Source organism: Paramormyrops kingsleyae, chromosome 8 (genome assembly GCF_048594095.1).
Source record: "Paramormyrops kingsleyae isolate MSU_618 chromosome 8, PKINGS_0.4, whole genome shotgun sequence".
NCBI lineage: Eukaryota > Metazoa > Chordata > Actinopteri > Osteoglossiformes > Mormyridae > Paramormyrops > Paramormyrops kingsleyae.
In genome coordinates this window covers 30,448,102-30,464,357 of record NC_132804.1, presented here as the reverse complement: position 1 = coordinate 30,464,357, position 16,256 = coordinate 30,448,102, and the positions used below count along the sequence as shown (strand labels likewise).

The 16,256-nt window shown below is 45.6% G+C and overlaps 2 protein-coding genes across 4 annotated transcripts in view; both read right to left on the bottom strand.

The window, feature by feature from the left end:
- Nucleotides 1–1,595: 1,595 nt before the first annotated feature.
- Nucleotides 1,596–10,740, bottom strand: LOC111835963 (minor histocompatibility antigen H13). The gene is made up of 12 exons (XM_023796807.2): nt 10,359–10,740; nt 8,497–8,595; nt 8,329–8,411; nt 8,131–8,219; nt 7,776–7,861; nt 7,140–7,265; nt 6,800–6,857; nt 6,273–6,356; nt 5,949–5,985; nt 5,748–5,850; nt 5,349–5,434; nt 1,596–4,122 (listed from the first exon to the last, which is right to left on the bottom strand). Exons 1-12 carry the CDS (start codon nt 10,578–10,580, stop codon nt 4,050–4,052), a joined length of 1,146 nt encoding a protein of 381 aa, XP_023652575.1. The 5' UTR covers nt 10,581–10,740; the 3' UTR covers nt 1,596–4,049.
- A 3,175-nt stretch (nt 10,741–13,915) lies between these two features.
- Nucleotides 13,916–16,256, bottom strand: part of LOC111835931 (nuclear receptor coactivator 3-like) — a 35,512-nt gene continuing 33,171 nt past the window's right edge. For all 3 annotated transcript variants that reach the window (XM_072715645.1, XM_072715646.1, XM_072715647.1), the window contains exon 22: nt 13,916–16,154. In XM_072715645.1, coding sequence (XP_072571746.1) covers nt 16,143–16,154 — 12 coding nt within the window. In that variant the 3' untranslated portion in view covers nt 13,916–16,142. The remainder of the gene's footprint in view (nt 16,155–16,256) is intronic.

Sequence of the window (16,256 nt, the reverse complement as noted above, 5' to 3'; positions counted from 1 at the left end):
TCTCAGAATTGAAAAAGCTTCGCCTATAAAGGTGTCAGGTCATGTGGGTCCAAGACAGCAGAAAAAGTTTGATCAAATCAAATAAAAAGTATAGAACAGCAAATTAACTGAGGCGTCACCCAAAAGTTTGGGTGAACGAATCGATGAATTTCAGCTTCATGCTTTGGCAACGTGAGTGAGGGTAGGCGAGATCGGGAGCTGGATAGACGAATCGGAGCGGCGTCTACAGTTTTGCAGGCGCTTAACCGGTGTGTCGTGGCTAAGAAAGAACTGAGCCAAAAAGCAAAGCTCTCGATCTATTGGTCCATCTTCGTCCCTACCCTCACCTATGGTCATGAGCTATGGGTAATGACCGAAAGAATGAGATCGCGAATACAGGCGGCCGAAATGAGGTTTCTCCGCAGGGTGTCTGGGCTCTCCCTTAGGGATAGGGTGAGAAGTTCAGATATCCGGGAGGGCCTCAGAGTAGAACCGCTGCTTCTCCACATCGAAAGGAGCCAGTTGAGGTGGTTTGGACACCTGGTGCGGATGCCTCCTGGGCGGCTACCCGGAGAGGTTTTCCGTGTATGTCCTACAGGGAGGAGGCCCCAGGGCAGACCCAGGACTCGCTGGAGGGATTATATCTCTTGGCTGGCCTGGGAACGCCTCGGTGTCCCCCCCGAGGAGCTGCTGGAGGTAGCTGGGGAGAGGGAGGTCTGGGTGCCTCTACTGAAGCTGCTACCCCCGCGACCCGAACCCCGGACAAGCGGTAGATGATGGATGGATGGATGGATGCTTTGGCAACGTTTACTGTAATTTTGTGAAGTTTACCCAGAAGCAGCACCAGCAGCATGTGGGAGTTCAGAGAGATGGAACCACACACCTCCAGTGAAGGGAGGACAATTATGTTTAAATGAGCTTCATATTGGTGTACAACTATGATGTCTGTCGGAGGGTGTCAGCATAACCATTATAAGATCGCTCCTAGAACCACCCCAGTATTTACAGCAACCATCCAATACATCCAGGTGTTGACTGACTCACGTAGTTTTCCTAATCAACACCTTTTCAAGTGGTTTAAGTAATTAACTGAACAGGTGAAGAAATTTAAACACAGAATGGGTGAGTTGCACCTGAGGAGAGGTTTTGAGAACCAAAGCAGTGGTCACCTAACAGTCCAAACATCAGTTGGTTTTTGGAGGAAGACAGAAATTCTTGTTTATTGTGTTAGTTAATTTTCATATGTTCTAATGTTAAAGTGGGCTTTTTTTTCAGGGTGGTGTGTGGCACAGAGGGTACATGCGATCAGAAGGTCGCCGGTTCAAATCCCAGCGTCAGCAGAGTGATGTCACCTTTGGGCTCCTGAAGCAAGGCCCAACTGCCCGGGCGTCGCTTTAGATACAAGCACCAGCAAAAAGAATAAAAACCAAAGTGACACCCACAGAAACAGGTTCCACATGTTTGATCACCTTATAAAATGGGGCAAAGGCAGCAGAGCACCAAGAGGGACCGGGGGTGTATATCTGTGTATAGGACTATGGTCTTCATCCGTGATTTGAGCAGTAGTCCAAATTTGATATGACAAAAAAGAGAGACAAAAGACACACAGAGACAGGTTGCATCTTCAGAGTGGCACCACCACACTTTACTACAAGAAAAGGACCTGCTTTTCAACCAAGGAAGCTGCCCTCCACTTGCATTGATACATCAGGAGAAAAACATAAGCAGAAAGACAGGATAACTCACCGTACGCGGAGCATAAGCATGGACATGGTGCCCTTGGGAGATCACAACATAAACGTGTCCGTTACATCCTTCCCTTTGAAGCCACTCACCCAGCAGAACAAAAACCACAACGCGCCCAACTCCATCCTCTAAAAGACCAGAATCTTAAAATGTCAGGCTGAAGGTAGGATGATAATTCTAACTACAAAACAAAGAAGACACCTCGACAATTGGCAATGCATCGTTTGTTGCTGGAGAGGCCGACCCACTATTGCAGGAAGGACTTTGAATCCATCATCATCTGTACTGATAGCTGCGGGGCAGCTACAGGCTTGATAGGTGACCCTCAACTGGGATGGATGTTAGTTCACCACAGATCACCACCATAAGCCTTAGAGGTTATTAGCGAAAGTTGGAAACCCATCGCAGGGACCCCTGTCACAGTGCAACCCTTGTTAATCCTTATGCTTCCAGGAACAGCTTCTGGATGAACCCTAATCAGAAAAGCGGCCACTGGACACTGAGGTATGGATGGTCTTCACTGACGCTGCAGGTGAGGGCGGTGGAAGTCGTCGGCAAAGTCCACACATCACCTGACAGACTCCATCATCACGGTCTAGTCCACCCAGAACAGTGTCGCACGCTTACAAGGCTGCCGGCACTCGACCCGGCAAGCGGCACGATCATCACACCGACTCCAAGCAGCCAGCTAGGTCTAGTGCCACGGTGATCCACATCACGCCAGGAGGGCAGAAAGCAGACAACCAAGGGAGCTTAAACGGAAAACAAGACTTGTACTTCAGTGGGTACACCCAGCCCAAGTAACCACAGCAACAGCAGCCCAGGTAACTAGAGAAACTGAGAACTCAGCTGAAAACTAAAAAAGGCTACAATGCTACAAGTTATCAATGAGCAAGTCCCCAAATTAACATTTGTAGCTCCTTCATAGTTTACCGAATTGCACACCTACCTTCATTTAACCCTCTGGGGACAAGGGCCTCATCGGCGATGCCGCGTATCTTTCTAGAGTATTTCAGTTCATAACTCGCTGCAATTTTATTGTAGAAACATGAAAAAAGGATGACTAAACACGTAATCTGTCTTCTTTTCAAAAATTAGGTTAAATCGGCAAAAAAGTAAACCATGTCACCTTACTTTGTTTTACCTGCATTGGGGGCGTGTAGTACCGCTGTCACCCGAAGATCGCTATTCACATTCTAAATAGCCGCATTAGCGCGTATTCAAATCGCATGGTAATTTGATGAACAACGCAGCGGTGAAACACGATCCAAATACATCCCCATCAGCACCATAAAGGGGGGAGGGATGTGGCCAGGTGTCAAAGGCTCATGCATACACATAAAAGTTGCTACATATTCGATTGAAGGAGGCCAGAAATAGTGACATGAGGTTTTTCTTATTCATTTATCCAACTGAATGTTGTAACTACACCATTTAGTCATCTTCATGTAGCCAAGACTTTGGTGATCAGATATCTGGGATCAAAACAAACTGCCACCATTGCTTACTATGTACTTTTATAATGTTTCTGCAAGTGTTCCAAACTGCATTTTGCAATGTCTATACTTTGATGTCAAATTACAAGCTTAACATAAATCTGACATATTTACAAAGTACATTAAAATTAAGATGAGGGTAATGCCAAAACAAATAATTAGCCATAAATTAAGTTTATGATATTGAATGAAATGTCTGACCATGCCCCAGGCAGTGAAAGTGTGTTCCCTACCCTTAGTCCCCAGAGGGTTAAAAAGAGAGTGCCAGTTTAACAAGATTAAACGCACGTCTGCAAGATCCATATAAAATCTGCATAGTAAAAACGTGTCCAAATGCATGAGACAATTGTATAGAAGAAAAAAAAAAAAGATTTCTGACTCTCTCCATGATTGCTTAGCAAACCAGTCTTACTCAAAAGTTTCTGGGAAAAAAGAAAAGCACCAATTCTGGCCAAATGTTTTTGTGCTTGCCATGAAAGGCCAAACATTTCAGCACATCCCCGTCAGAAGCCGGACCCTGCACACAGACTACTCTTCCTCAACAGATTCCACTCCTCGGACAAAATTTAACATTCTGGCTTTTAGGATGTTGATGGACGGCACGTGGGGGGTGAGTGGCCCTGAGAGATCTGGGGGCGGGACGGACAGGCACCGGGTCACTGCCACACTGAACAAACCACTTAAACGCTACAGGATATCCAATTTCGTACAGTCATCATTTAATACATCAGCCAGTTCCATGGACGAAGGAGTGGACAGCACCACCCTGTGGTGCGTGCGTGAAATGCAGAGGTGGGGATTGGGTATGGGGGGGGGGGGACCTGCTGGTTACTGTTCCTTCTTCTCGGCCTCTGCCTCATCCTTGAGGGCAGGATCTGCCTCTGACAGGGATTCTTCGTACCTGAAGGGGGGACAAGGCAAGGGCAGAATGGATATTAATGTGGGGAAAATACAGGCAATAATATGCTGAAAGAATCTTAAGAACTCAAAACGCGTTTCCCCCACTGTGCTAAACTGCAGCGACATGACAGCTTGTTGCCTGAAAAGTAACGCAGACTGAAGAGCAGCATGAAACCTGCCCCCTTGCTTTAAATAAAAACATCCTTTAAATCCTGAATTGTTAAAAATCATAACACTGACATAAGAACAGCTGCCTCAGCATAAAGGGATGGTAAAAGTTCAGAAAAGCTCCCAATAAACAGTAACTGGTTTTATTTTTTATTTAATGAGTTGTATTGCTTGTAACATGGGTGATGGTTTAAACTGATTGACTGGAAATGCAGGAATAGGGAGTAGAGCGCCCTCTACTGTGGCGGAGGATAGCTGTGCAGAAGTGAACCTGTATGATCCAAATGGCTGGGAAAGTTCTGAGACACACAGGCAAAAAAGCAACGTGGCACTGAGGGAGAGTTCCTTACTGAGGAGACACTAGCCCCTACAGGCTGGCCGGCGCAGGGCAGCACTAGCGGGGTGAAGAGATAGACAAACAAAGCTCTCTCTCCGCTTAAGCGCTAAGAGGAGCTAAGAAAGGGAAATCCTTCGGCAGGCACATGTGGAGCGGAGGCAAAGTGGGGCAGCTCTGACAGACTGGGATTGGGGCCAGAACCTCAAACAGCAGACAGCATCAGCTCCAAGACACAGGCGGGAATTAAGGCGATTAGGGGAGGGATGTTCAGATGGATAAAACCAGGGAATAGGGGTGACTGGAAGCAGTGGGTATAATGGTAGTCGAGGCAGGTTTGTGATCTTGAACTGAGCGCTTAACCTGTTAAACGTCTAGCAGATCAGATGGGAAAAATCAGCAAGTTGCCCTGGATAAAGGCATCAGCCATGTGAGCGAATAACCCAAGGACCTCCCTGCCAAGCTGCACCCTAGGCAACCAAAACCACACCCCAATCCCCCCCCACAGCCGGTAAAAGGGAAAAAGTGCAAATATGGAGGACGACAGACAAATGGCCCATGCATGCTGTGCATGTAGGTTTGGCAGCTATGAGACACATCCTTACCGGCACATAAACCACCCCCGCACAGCATGGGGGCGCTGTACACGGATACACTTAAGATTATAACGGCAACCAATACAAATAAGGGTCACCGCCCCACCCCAACCAATCCATCCTCCTCACCTGAACATCTCCGTGAGCTCTCCTTTCACTAGTGCCACCACCACTGGAAACCCAATGCATGCTGGGACCAGGTAGAGCAGGGCAGGCTGGGAAGGGAAGAGAATGTGTTACACACAAGGTCCTCCACCCAAGGCTATACAGCAAAATTATTAATGTGCAATGAGAAAGTAAGTCATGACCTACAAATGGGCAAACCTCAGGTAAAATTTACTACAAAATTAAGGTTGTTTGCAAAACTCAATTTTGCAGGGATTTATTGGCTTGAATAGAAATGGGTAACAGAGGAAATGCAGTAACAGGTAATTTGCCCAGAGCTGTGGATCATCAGCAAAACACAGCACAGTAACGGCTCACGGGCAACAGTGTGACAACAGGGACTCTGCAGGAGGGTCACCGGACCTGGGCGTGCTTGAAGGTGTGCATCACAAATATGGTGAGTCCCAGGCCGAAGATATAGGCCAGGAAGCTGGTGTAGAAATAGGTGCGGGAGTCTTTCCTCAGGCTGGGAACAGAGATGCATCAGGGTCAGAGCTGACCAGAAGATGGCGCCACAACACAGAAGGCATGTAGACTGTCACCAGCATCTAAGGCTTCACTCACCTAACGTCGAACCGCAGAAGTAACGCAATGAAGATACCTAAAGATAAAAAAAGATAATTGAAAATCCCTTCATTAGTGTTATAGCGTCCTCTAGTGTATGTTCAGGGGACACAATCTCAATGCAGACCTCATAAGTTCAGTCAATATAGTATGTGAGATACAGCTCCTATTAATGCTGTAATCTGTATTCCACTATGATTCAAAGCTAATACAACCATTAAGTCCAAAGGGTGTCCGTCTGGGATCTACATCTAAGCTCTCAACAGCTTACCTAATAAACTTGGCAGTTTTTATTTTATTTTTTTTATGGCCGGGTTGCCTTGCCTGGGATGACGATGTCACCGAGACCCAGCATGGCGAAATTGTTCGCTTCCAGACCCTTCTCCAGCAGGTCCTGTGGGAACACCACTGAGGTGTGGAGAGAAGGGAATCAAAACTCAGACATAGCTGTGTACATGAATAAATCACAACAGTAATGCTAATAAGATGCAGAAAAGTCCCCACTGAGAACATTGCGTGTGGTTGCTCTGCCAAAGGCCACCATCAAGACCATCAGGACTGAACACAATGTCACCAAGTACGCTCTGCTATACTCCTGAAGTACGCTCTGCTATACTCCTGAAGTACGCTCTGCTATACTCCTGAAGTACGCTCTGCTATACTCCTGAAGTACGCTCTGCTATACTCCTGAAGACCCACATCTGCTGAACACTGACAACAAAAGCAGCTGCTTGCTTCCTCAGAGTAAAGAGACAAGACGCCCACGAATCGAAGGTGGCTCAGCTGTTTGTGTCTGCAGGGGCTGGACTGTTGGGGGGTGGGTGGCTCAGAAAGACATCGGTCTCACTCACACTTTATCGGCGCCTCAAATGACTTGGCCACTGTTACCATAACGTTGGTCCCGAAAACCTATACAGGAAACAATTACAACACCATTAACAAATACAGTCACAGCTAATATGCTAACACCATTGGCTATCATTGTCAAGGTGCAGCTTTAATTACCTTATTAATTTTAAATGGCTGGATTATTTAAGTCAGAATCAGTATGCTGACCACCAGTCCATCAGCTAGAACCCTGAGAGACCCACACCACTCACGCCCAAAGTTAGCCTGAGACACGTGCCAACACCCGGCCGGCACGCTAACAGTTAGCGCCTCACGTTTGTGCCCAGATCCTGGTATGCTCACCCAGAACACGTCATAGATGAAGAGGCCGCCTAGTAGGATGCAGCCTGTGCTCACGTTGTTCAGGTGCAGCAGCTCCACACCGTTCAGCGCGAACGCCAGCCCAAACAGGTTGTTGGCCACCCAGTGCTGCAGGGAGACAGAAGTCAGGCAGCACAGGACCACACGGGGCACACAAGAACACCTGCAGCCCATCTGCAAGGCTGCTCATTCCTGAAATTCAGCAAAACTGTACCAGACTTGAAGAACAGAACACACTATTGCTTCTGCTAGTTCCAGCTTTCCTGCAATGCATTGTGGGAAATATATGACATCATGTTTAATTGTTTACACTATGTTTGTTTCTCTGCACTTTAAGTTCTGGTGCATACAGCAGCAAGGTATTTTGCCTGGGATTAATAAAGTTTCTCAAACACAATGAGCAACAGCTGAAACCAAAGTACAGAGAGCCAGTTTCAGCGAAGGCACAGCTAGCTTCCATGTTTCTCAGTCGGCGTCCATGAAAATCCAGGATCCTGCACATTGACCTAAACATTTACTGACCAACTCAGTCCACAGCCACAAACTCCTGAATGATACACCGGACACCCATCACAGGTTACACATAGGTTACACATGGGTTACGCCTGACGCATTTACCTTTGTGAGGATATACCAGATTCCCACCACCGTGCTGATGCACAGACACACCAAGTCTTTCGTGTCAAACTCGTAATTGACGATTTCTGGGGAGAAAAGGAGAAGATCATGAAACACCCCCTCCACCCGATAGGGTCATCATGCCCATCAGTACAGCTCCAAAACAAACACATCCAACATCAGACAGTAAGGAGACAGCCCTCTAATTAAACTAACGGCAGGATGAAGTTCAGGAGGACCAGGCAATGTGCATAATGGAGGAGGTTTCAAACAGACTCTGACCTCAGTGTAGTTCCGGGCCACTAGATGGCGTGAGCCTTGGGCAAGCTGAGACATGAGTGTCAGCAACACTTACCCTCCCTGCCCTCCCCTGATCCCTGCGTGAAGAGCAGCTGGTACTGTCTGTTCGGCAGGTTGGCTGGAAATACACGGTTCATGAAAGGACTACAGGGAGAGATGGGAGGTGGGGGATTAGGCAGGACGGTCCGGGGGCTCGCAGGGCCGACAGCAGGCAAGGGCCAGAAACAGGAAAATGATCAGGACTCAGACTGACCTCATAGTGTGAGACAGTGCCAAAATGCCCAGCACGAAGAAGTACATGGAGAGTAGCAGGTTGATGTATTCTTGAGAGAAAACCTATGGAGAGACACTGATTTAAGCGGTGGTGGTGGCGCCGTGGAGTAGCCAGGTGAGCTGGGGGGGGGGGGGAGGGGGGCCTCACCTTGAAGAAGAGATATAATCCAAAGAGCGTGCAGCTGGCGATGATGGGGAAGCGCGCCGCATCACGGCTAGTGATGGTCTCCGGCATGTCTGCGGAATTCTGGAAAAAAGGAGAGCGGCATCAGGGAGAACAGAATGGAGGGTCTAACCCACAAAGCACAACAGACAGCGTGTTAGTTCAAACCCCAGGTAACCGACGCTGCCTGGCTGAGGAAGGTGCTCATCTTTCTGCACTAAAAAAATAAATTAGTAATGAAGCAAATGGACTTAAAATGGACAAGACTGCAGAATGCAGAGTAGCGCAGATCAAAGCCGAGCCACATCACATAAGGGGGGGGGCAGCCCCTCGGCCATGTGCTCCAGCACCACAGCTCTTCCAGGCACCACCTCTTGGACCTTTAAATTTACATGACGATTTCCCCACACCCCTCCAAATCAGACCAGGTTACTGAAGTCACTGGTGAATAAAACATGACCCCATTTCCCAGTTCTTACATGTCAGAGCGGACAGAGTGATGTGCTCCCAGCAGCAAACTGAAACATCACCTTTCAATTCACGCCACAGCGAATCCCTGGGGGCAGGGATTCATAATTAGCAGCTCATTCCTTAAATGGGCCAGACTTTCACAAAGAGAGACTAGAAAGAGCCAGTAACCATACCCCCCCCCCCCCCCCGACAAACAGAGTATCTGACAGAGGTCCTAAGTGGCAATCGGAGTCACAGCCAGTCAGTCAGTCATACCTCTCCACCTCATCACCTGACATGAAAAATAAAAGCCGGCATGTCCCCCAACCCCATTTACATGGCTCCCAGACACCAAGCCCACATTAAATGTTGCAGAAGGTTACACTACATGAACTATTAATGAAATGCACACTGGCCACTGTCCCCCCCAAATCTGCAAAAAGAATTGAATGACAGGGGGAAGCCGCTGGTTTCAGGTTATGCCAGCAGACATTAAACAGCGTTGGTCAGATTCATCCATAAAACCGTCCCATACACAGGCAGCGGTAAACATACCCACGACGCACTTTGAAAATGGAGAATTTAGAGAGAAAACCGAGGAGCGCAAACTGGGACAACACCAGCTTAGGCTCATTTGTAAGAGAGGAGGTTCTAGGACCCAGAAGTTCACTGCAATAAGAGCCCCCTGCCCCACTGCCGTCTGCACAGAAGTGCAAAACGGTCGCCCATATGAAAGAGTTAAATATAAAGAGGATTTAGGATGCGCATTAGTGGAATATCTCCAAAATCCCTATATTCCAAACATGCATGCACCTCGCAGGGCTCTGCGCTAAGTTCATGCAATCAAAACTATTCACGTGTACACAATAGTCCATTTAGTACCAAACATAACCAACTGGACCCAGGGAGGTCCCTGTATCATGTTCTTTCCCTCCCGAAAACACACGAGTTGACAACTTTGACTGACTGGAGCGAGATTTTCAATTCGAGACAAGTCTGCACACGCATTCACATGTATGGAACAGTTTTATTATCTTGAAAATAGTTTGTGGGATTTGCAAACTCATCGAACGCTTTTCCTGCAGCGCATTTTTTATGTTTTATAATGGAATAATATACATTTGCAGTGAGATTTCTTGCGTGAGCGCGAGAATCTCAAAGCATGAGTGTCACGCCAGATGCGTGTGTTGGCAACCCTGAAACGCTGTTACAGCGAGAGCAACATTCTTCATTTTTACCGTTGTCTAAATAAGCTCACTGCCCAGGTGAATATCCAAAAACAGCAGCCCGAATAAGCGCGTATTACAGCACTGCTAATGCTAGCAAGCCAGCTAATCTCAGCTGTCCCGGATCATGCACGCCGGAGTTCGCAGCAGGAGCTATCCCCGGCTTTGTACCTTGCTTTTGGCGCAGCTAATGGACCGAAGAGCGCCGAAGAAGATGGGAAGCAGCGCCATGAAGACCAGGCTACCGTATGCTAGCGCGGGGCCCTCTGGAGACGAGACGAACTTGGCCGCCGTGGCGTTCACGGCGTCGGTGCCGTTGGAAACTGTGGTGTTGAGGCCATCCAGCGACAGCGCGTCGTTCGCCAGCGCCGGTCCCTGCTCGACATCGGCCATATTCGCAGATGAGAAATGTGACGGAATCAGGTGAAGCTAAGTTGGTGAGCCGAGCTTCAAACGTATTTAGCCGCTACCTCGGTCTCTTCCCGTTCACTACAATCTAAGGCCACATTTCTTAACTCCCACCTGGAACTGACGTCACTACCGGATTTTCCTTACCGCACGAACTAGCGGAAAGGTAGTGACGTACAGTATCCATAACAACCGGCATCGGCCATCGTCGAGAACGAGTATAACAGCCGCAGGTTCGCGAAACAGTTGAAGAAAAATATTTCCAGTGAGCCGAGTGTCAAACGTATTAACGGGTGCACCTGCCTTTTAACATTCGCTACAAGCCAATGCCGCATTTCCTAACTCTCAGCTGGAACCCGGCCGTGGTGCACGTTGCGAAGTGTTTTGCGTTTTCTACTTAAGATTAACTAACGTGGCCATATTTGCAAGCCATATATAGTCGTGGCTAATAGTTTTGAGAATGATACAAATATTAATTTTCACAAAGTCTGCTGTCTCAGTTTTTATGATTGCAATTTGCAAATACTCCAGAATGTTATGAATAGTGATCAGATTAATAGCAGTCCTTCTTCGCCATGAAAATGATCTTAATCCCAAAAAACCCATTTCTGCTGCATTTCAGCCTCACCACAAAAGGACCTGCTGACATGATTTCAGTGATTCTTGTTAACACAGGAGAGAGTGTTGATGAAGACAAGGCTGGAGATCACTCTGCCATGCTGATTGAATTAGAATAGCAGACTGGATGCTTTAAAAGGAGGGTGGTGCTTGAAATCATTATTCTTCCTGTGTTAACCGTGGTTACTTGCAAGGAAACACATGCAGTCATCATTGCTTTGCCAAAAAAGGGCTTCAGAGGCAAGGATATTGCTGCTAGTAAGATTGCACCTAAATATACCATTTATCAGATCATCCAGAACTTCAAGGAGAGAGGTTCAATTGTTGTGAAGAAGGCTTCAGGGCACCCAAGGAAGTCCAGCAGCGCCAGGACCACCTCCTAAAGTTGACTGGGCTGTGGCATCGGGGAACCACCAATGAAGAGCTTGCTCAGGAATGGCAGCAGGCAGGTGTGAGTGACTTTTGGCCTGGTGTCAAGAAGGGTGGCAAAGAAGCCACTTATCTCCAAGAAAGACATCAGGAATGAACTGATATTCTGCAAAAGGTACAGGGATTGGACTGTTGAGGACTGGGGTCAAGTCATTTCCTCTGATGAATCCCCTTTCTGATTGCCTGGAAAAGAAAAGGTGAGTGCTACCATCAGTCCTGTGTCATGCCAACAGTAAAGCATCCTGAGACCATTCATGTGTGGGCTCACTCACAATTTTGCCTAAGAACACAGTCATGAATAAAGAATGGTACCAAAACATCCTCTCTGAGAGCAACTTCTCCCAACCATCCAAGAACAGTTTGGTGACGAACAATTCCTTTTCCAGCATGATGGAGCACCGTGCCATAAGGCAAAAGTGATAACCAAGTGGCTTGGGGAACAAAACATCAAAATTTTGGGTCCATGGTCGACTCCCCAGACCTAAATCCCATTGAGAACTTATGGTCAATCCTCAAGAGGCAGGTGGACAATTATAAACCAATAAATTCTGACAAACTCCAAGCATTGGTTATGCAAGAATGGACTGCTGTCAGTCAGGATTTTGCCCAGAAGTTGATTGGCAGCATGCCAGGGCAAATTGCAGAGGTCTTGAAAAAGGGGCAACACCGCAAATATTGACTCTTTGCATAAACTTAATGTAATTGTCAATAAAAGCTTTTGACACTTATGAAATGCTTGTAATTATTAGGGGTGTAAATCACAGCTTTCCTTGTGATACGGTACAATATCGATTCCTTGAGCCAACGGTTCGTTTTTTTTTCATACCTCAGAAATTCCGACGATATGATTCGATTTAGCTCGATACTGGGGTTAATAGTCGAAATGATGAAATTTCACGCAATCCTTTACAATTCAGTGAATTAAAAAGGGCAAATGTGATTAGCATTTTATCATATTTTATTGGGAACTGTAAACAAAATCTAGTCCAGTCAAGTATGTCCCATAAAACAAGCAAAATTAAGTGCAATATGGTAAAAATAAAAAACACTGCATGGACAGACATGTAGAATGGGGAAGATTACCATGACTGACTTATGCGGTGAAACAAGTATTCAGTAGTCTTCTTTGAGAGGTTTTTTTTAAAAGAAAAATTAAATGGTCAACGTGTTCAGGAGATTGTGTGACCTGAGCTTAGCGTCCCATGTCACCTGCCGTAGGCTACTAAACACACGCTCTGAAGGTATACGCTAGCTTGCGAGCTACTTATAAATTACCAAGTTAGAATGATCTACCTACTATAAAAATGCAAAACATATATTTATGTATAAAAATATTGCGTAATGTAGTTTTTTATTAACAGTCCGAAAATGCCTCTCCACATTTCCCTTCTTCGGAATAGCAATGGTAGACTGACAGATGAGGCAAATGCACTTCAAATATGACATGGTGGAAAAAAACAGTCCTCCCATTCCGTATGGAAGTGGTAGGTTTTTGGCTTCTTATTTGGTCCAGCTCCCCCATTCATTTTTATACCCTTTCTTAAGTTTAGTAGAAATAAATTGGAACCTAACTAGGCGACTCGGTCACTTGCTGTCGTTTTGCAACGCGTCATCCATCCTGCGTTTTTTATGCCATGCGATCTACCCACACTACCTTTGCGATCGACCAGTAGATCGCGATCGACGTATTGGGCACCCCCGGTGTAGACCATGTATACGGCGATCGGAGTCGATCTTGAAAACAGTACTGGAACCGGCGAGAAAAAAAAAACGCTTGCATCGACATTTATTAGGTCACGTCGATGCATCGATCGGATCGTTTGCCGTTGAATCGATACAAATCGATGCATTGTTATACCGCTAGTAATTATACTTCAGTATACCATAGAAACATCTGACAAAACCGATCTACAAACACTGAAGCAGCAAACTTTGTGAAAACCTGTACTTGTCATTCTCAAAACTTTTGTCCGCAACTGTACTCATCGTGTAAACTTGTTACCTGAACGATCGATCAGTTAAGGGTGTACCTGAGGCGCCTCCTTTCCATATTTAGAAATTATTTCCAGAGGTGAGTTAAGGTAAGCACACATAGTATAAGGGATATTTTTAGCTTAACGTTTTATTGTGAAAAGTGTGCCTTTTGATTAATATTTATTCAAAAATGAATAGGCAGCATTTTGAGTGATGGACTCAAGGTTAGGCATTATGCGTGCTGGTGTGTCATCTGAGCATACAAATAAACACACACAAATGAGACACATGAAGCCCAAAACATTTAAATAGAAATTTGTATTTACATCAATATTAACATCAAGGAACAAGAGAACAAACGCAATTGTAATTTACATCCTGGTATTATGACAACATATTCAATTGCTTTTTTATTTAACCAAGACAACGCCAAATGAAAACTTGGCTTTTTCAAATCTCAAGAATCAAAGGCATTAGCACAGACTAATGTTGTGCTGGATATATCCTTTTTTCACTTCACCAAGACAAAAATCTAGACAATTTCATGAAGTAATTAAAGAATTTGTAGATCCTTACCATCAGTCAACTAAAAAAAAAAGTTTCCCTTCTGGAAAACATCAAGTTACACAAAGACAGATTTGTCTAAAACATTTAATTTGGATGATTCTCCTAGTCAGTTTAATTGTACTTGTATCCACATTGACACCTTTATCAAATAGTCTGGAAAAATTACAATTTCCCTGTGATGCTACAGAAAGTCACCCACTGGCCATCAGCTGTTAAAGAGATTAAAAGAAACACACTTATCTGCAGATCAGAACCTGGTGTTTTCTTGTAAATATTACACAATACAAAATGTGTTTGTGTGTGATACGCATCTCCAGGTGCATATCAACATGTGAGTACAGGGTGAGCCAGAATATACAGTATCTGGGGAGTCTTTGGATTGTGCAGATCTTACCAAAAAATTAATGGGGAACAGTTGGCCAGCGCCCCTTATATTCCCTCTTATGTACTGCCCCAGTTCTGCCTTTGCCTCAGGCTTCTTACCCATAAACAGACAGCTGCAGCCCCAAAGCTGTCCCTAGACTCTGCTGTACTTTTAGGTTGTTCCATAATCACAAACAAGATGAGTGAGAGGACCAAGTTCTCCTTGGTCTGGCAGAGCCCCAGCTGTTCCGTTAACACCCCCCCACTCCCATATTTCTTTCAGGACAGTTGTTTTCCAGCTCGATGAAGCTGTACAGGGACGATGGATTTTACCTCAGGGCTGTGCCCACATAACAGAAGGTAAATAACATCTAAACAAAACGGCGTGAGAGAGTTTGTAACTGTGCAGTAGAGCACTTTCAGAGATCATCTTCCTACAGGGAGCAGGCGGGACCTGTCTCCCTTTTCATGCTGCCGTGTTTAGAATCTTTGTTTTTAAAACCGAACAATTTAAACTCAAAATATAATAAGAAGCACCACTTTACAAATCAAGGCTGTTTTGTCAGAAATGGGGGAAAGAGTTTAGAAATAAAAGTGCAGTTCTCGAAAAAGATGGCTGATTTACTGCTGAGGAATAAGTCAAATATGAAAATAGGAATAATCCACCCCCCCCCCTCACTTTCTCCCAAGCAAAACAATAAAAATAACAAATAAAAGCTGAATTGACCTAAAAGAAACAGAATAAGAAAAGTATACTTTAAATATTAAGCATTACAATTTGTGCAAAAACAGTATGTTACCTACAAAAGCAGATATACATTTCAAGCGTATTTACAATCTATATTCACAGACAGGAAAATTCCAGATTTGACATCACATGTAATACTGCAGTACCTTTGCTCTGAATTGATGATTCTCCATTTCTATCAGTCTACAAGCATAGAAGGAAAGTTTATTGCTTAAAACTGCATAATAAAAGGAATATCTGTGCTTACTTGCCATTACTTTTTTTTTTTTTTTTTATTAAAGTCCTGTTTAAAAAGATTCTTGAATAAGGCTATAATGACTAAGAAATATTGCAACAATCCTTTCAACATTAGCCTTTCTGTAAAGTGCAATCACCACTAAAACGTTAATTCTTTTTGTGTACCGTAGCCCATCGGGGGCCAAAGCAAAGAGCGTTTCTGCACAGTGAAGACTACACACTGCATGACTGCTACACTTTTGTACATGTGAAACAGAGCCTCTTCATCGCAGGATCAAGACGTGTTCTACACATTGCAGGCGGAGGAGGAACCACCTCCATCCTGCAGGAGAGCGAGCTTCCTGCTCCTCCAGAACACCCACCGACAGGTAAATAAATAGATCTTGAGGATCAAAGGCTAAAAGCATTCGCACCACACAGTCTGTCCCATTTACAGAAGCTTTCGCTCAGCAGCCGATGTGCTGAGGGTGAGGGGGGGGGGCTGTCCCGGCTGCAAAGAGGCGGCATCCAGATGTAGCCCCGCCCACAACCAGGCCTTGTGAAGCACCCAGACACCACTGGGGTCTCTGCTGGGTTCACAGTGAGGTTTCCTCCCATGTGTGCTGGGGGCATCAACAGTACTTCTGTGAAAGAGGGAGGAAGACCTGGGTTCAGAGCCCTGATTACCAAGATGCGAGGAGAGAAATCCATAATGGTAAAGGCCACCTACTGTCCTTACTGTCAAT

Coding starts and splice junctions, on each gene's coding strand:
- LOC111835963 (XM_023796807.2), bottom strand. CDS start 10,580: ATGGCCGATGTCGAGCAGGGACCGGCGCTGGCGAACGACGCGCTGTCG. Junction 6,858..7,139: donor TCATCTATGACGTGTTCTGG/GTGAGCATACCA, acceptor TTTCCTGTATAG/GTTTTCGGGACCAACGTTAT. Junction 5,435..5,747: donor ACACCTTCAAGCACGCCCAG/GTCCGGTGACCC, acceptor TTCCCTTCCCAG/CCTGCCCTGCTCTACCTGGT.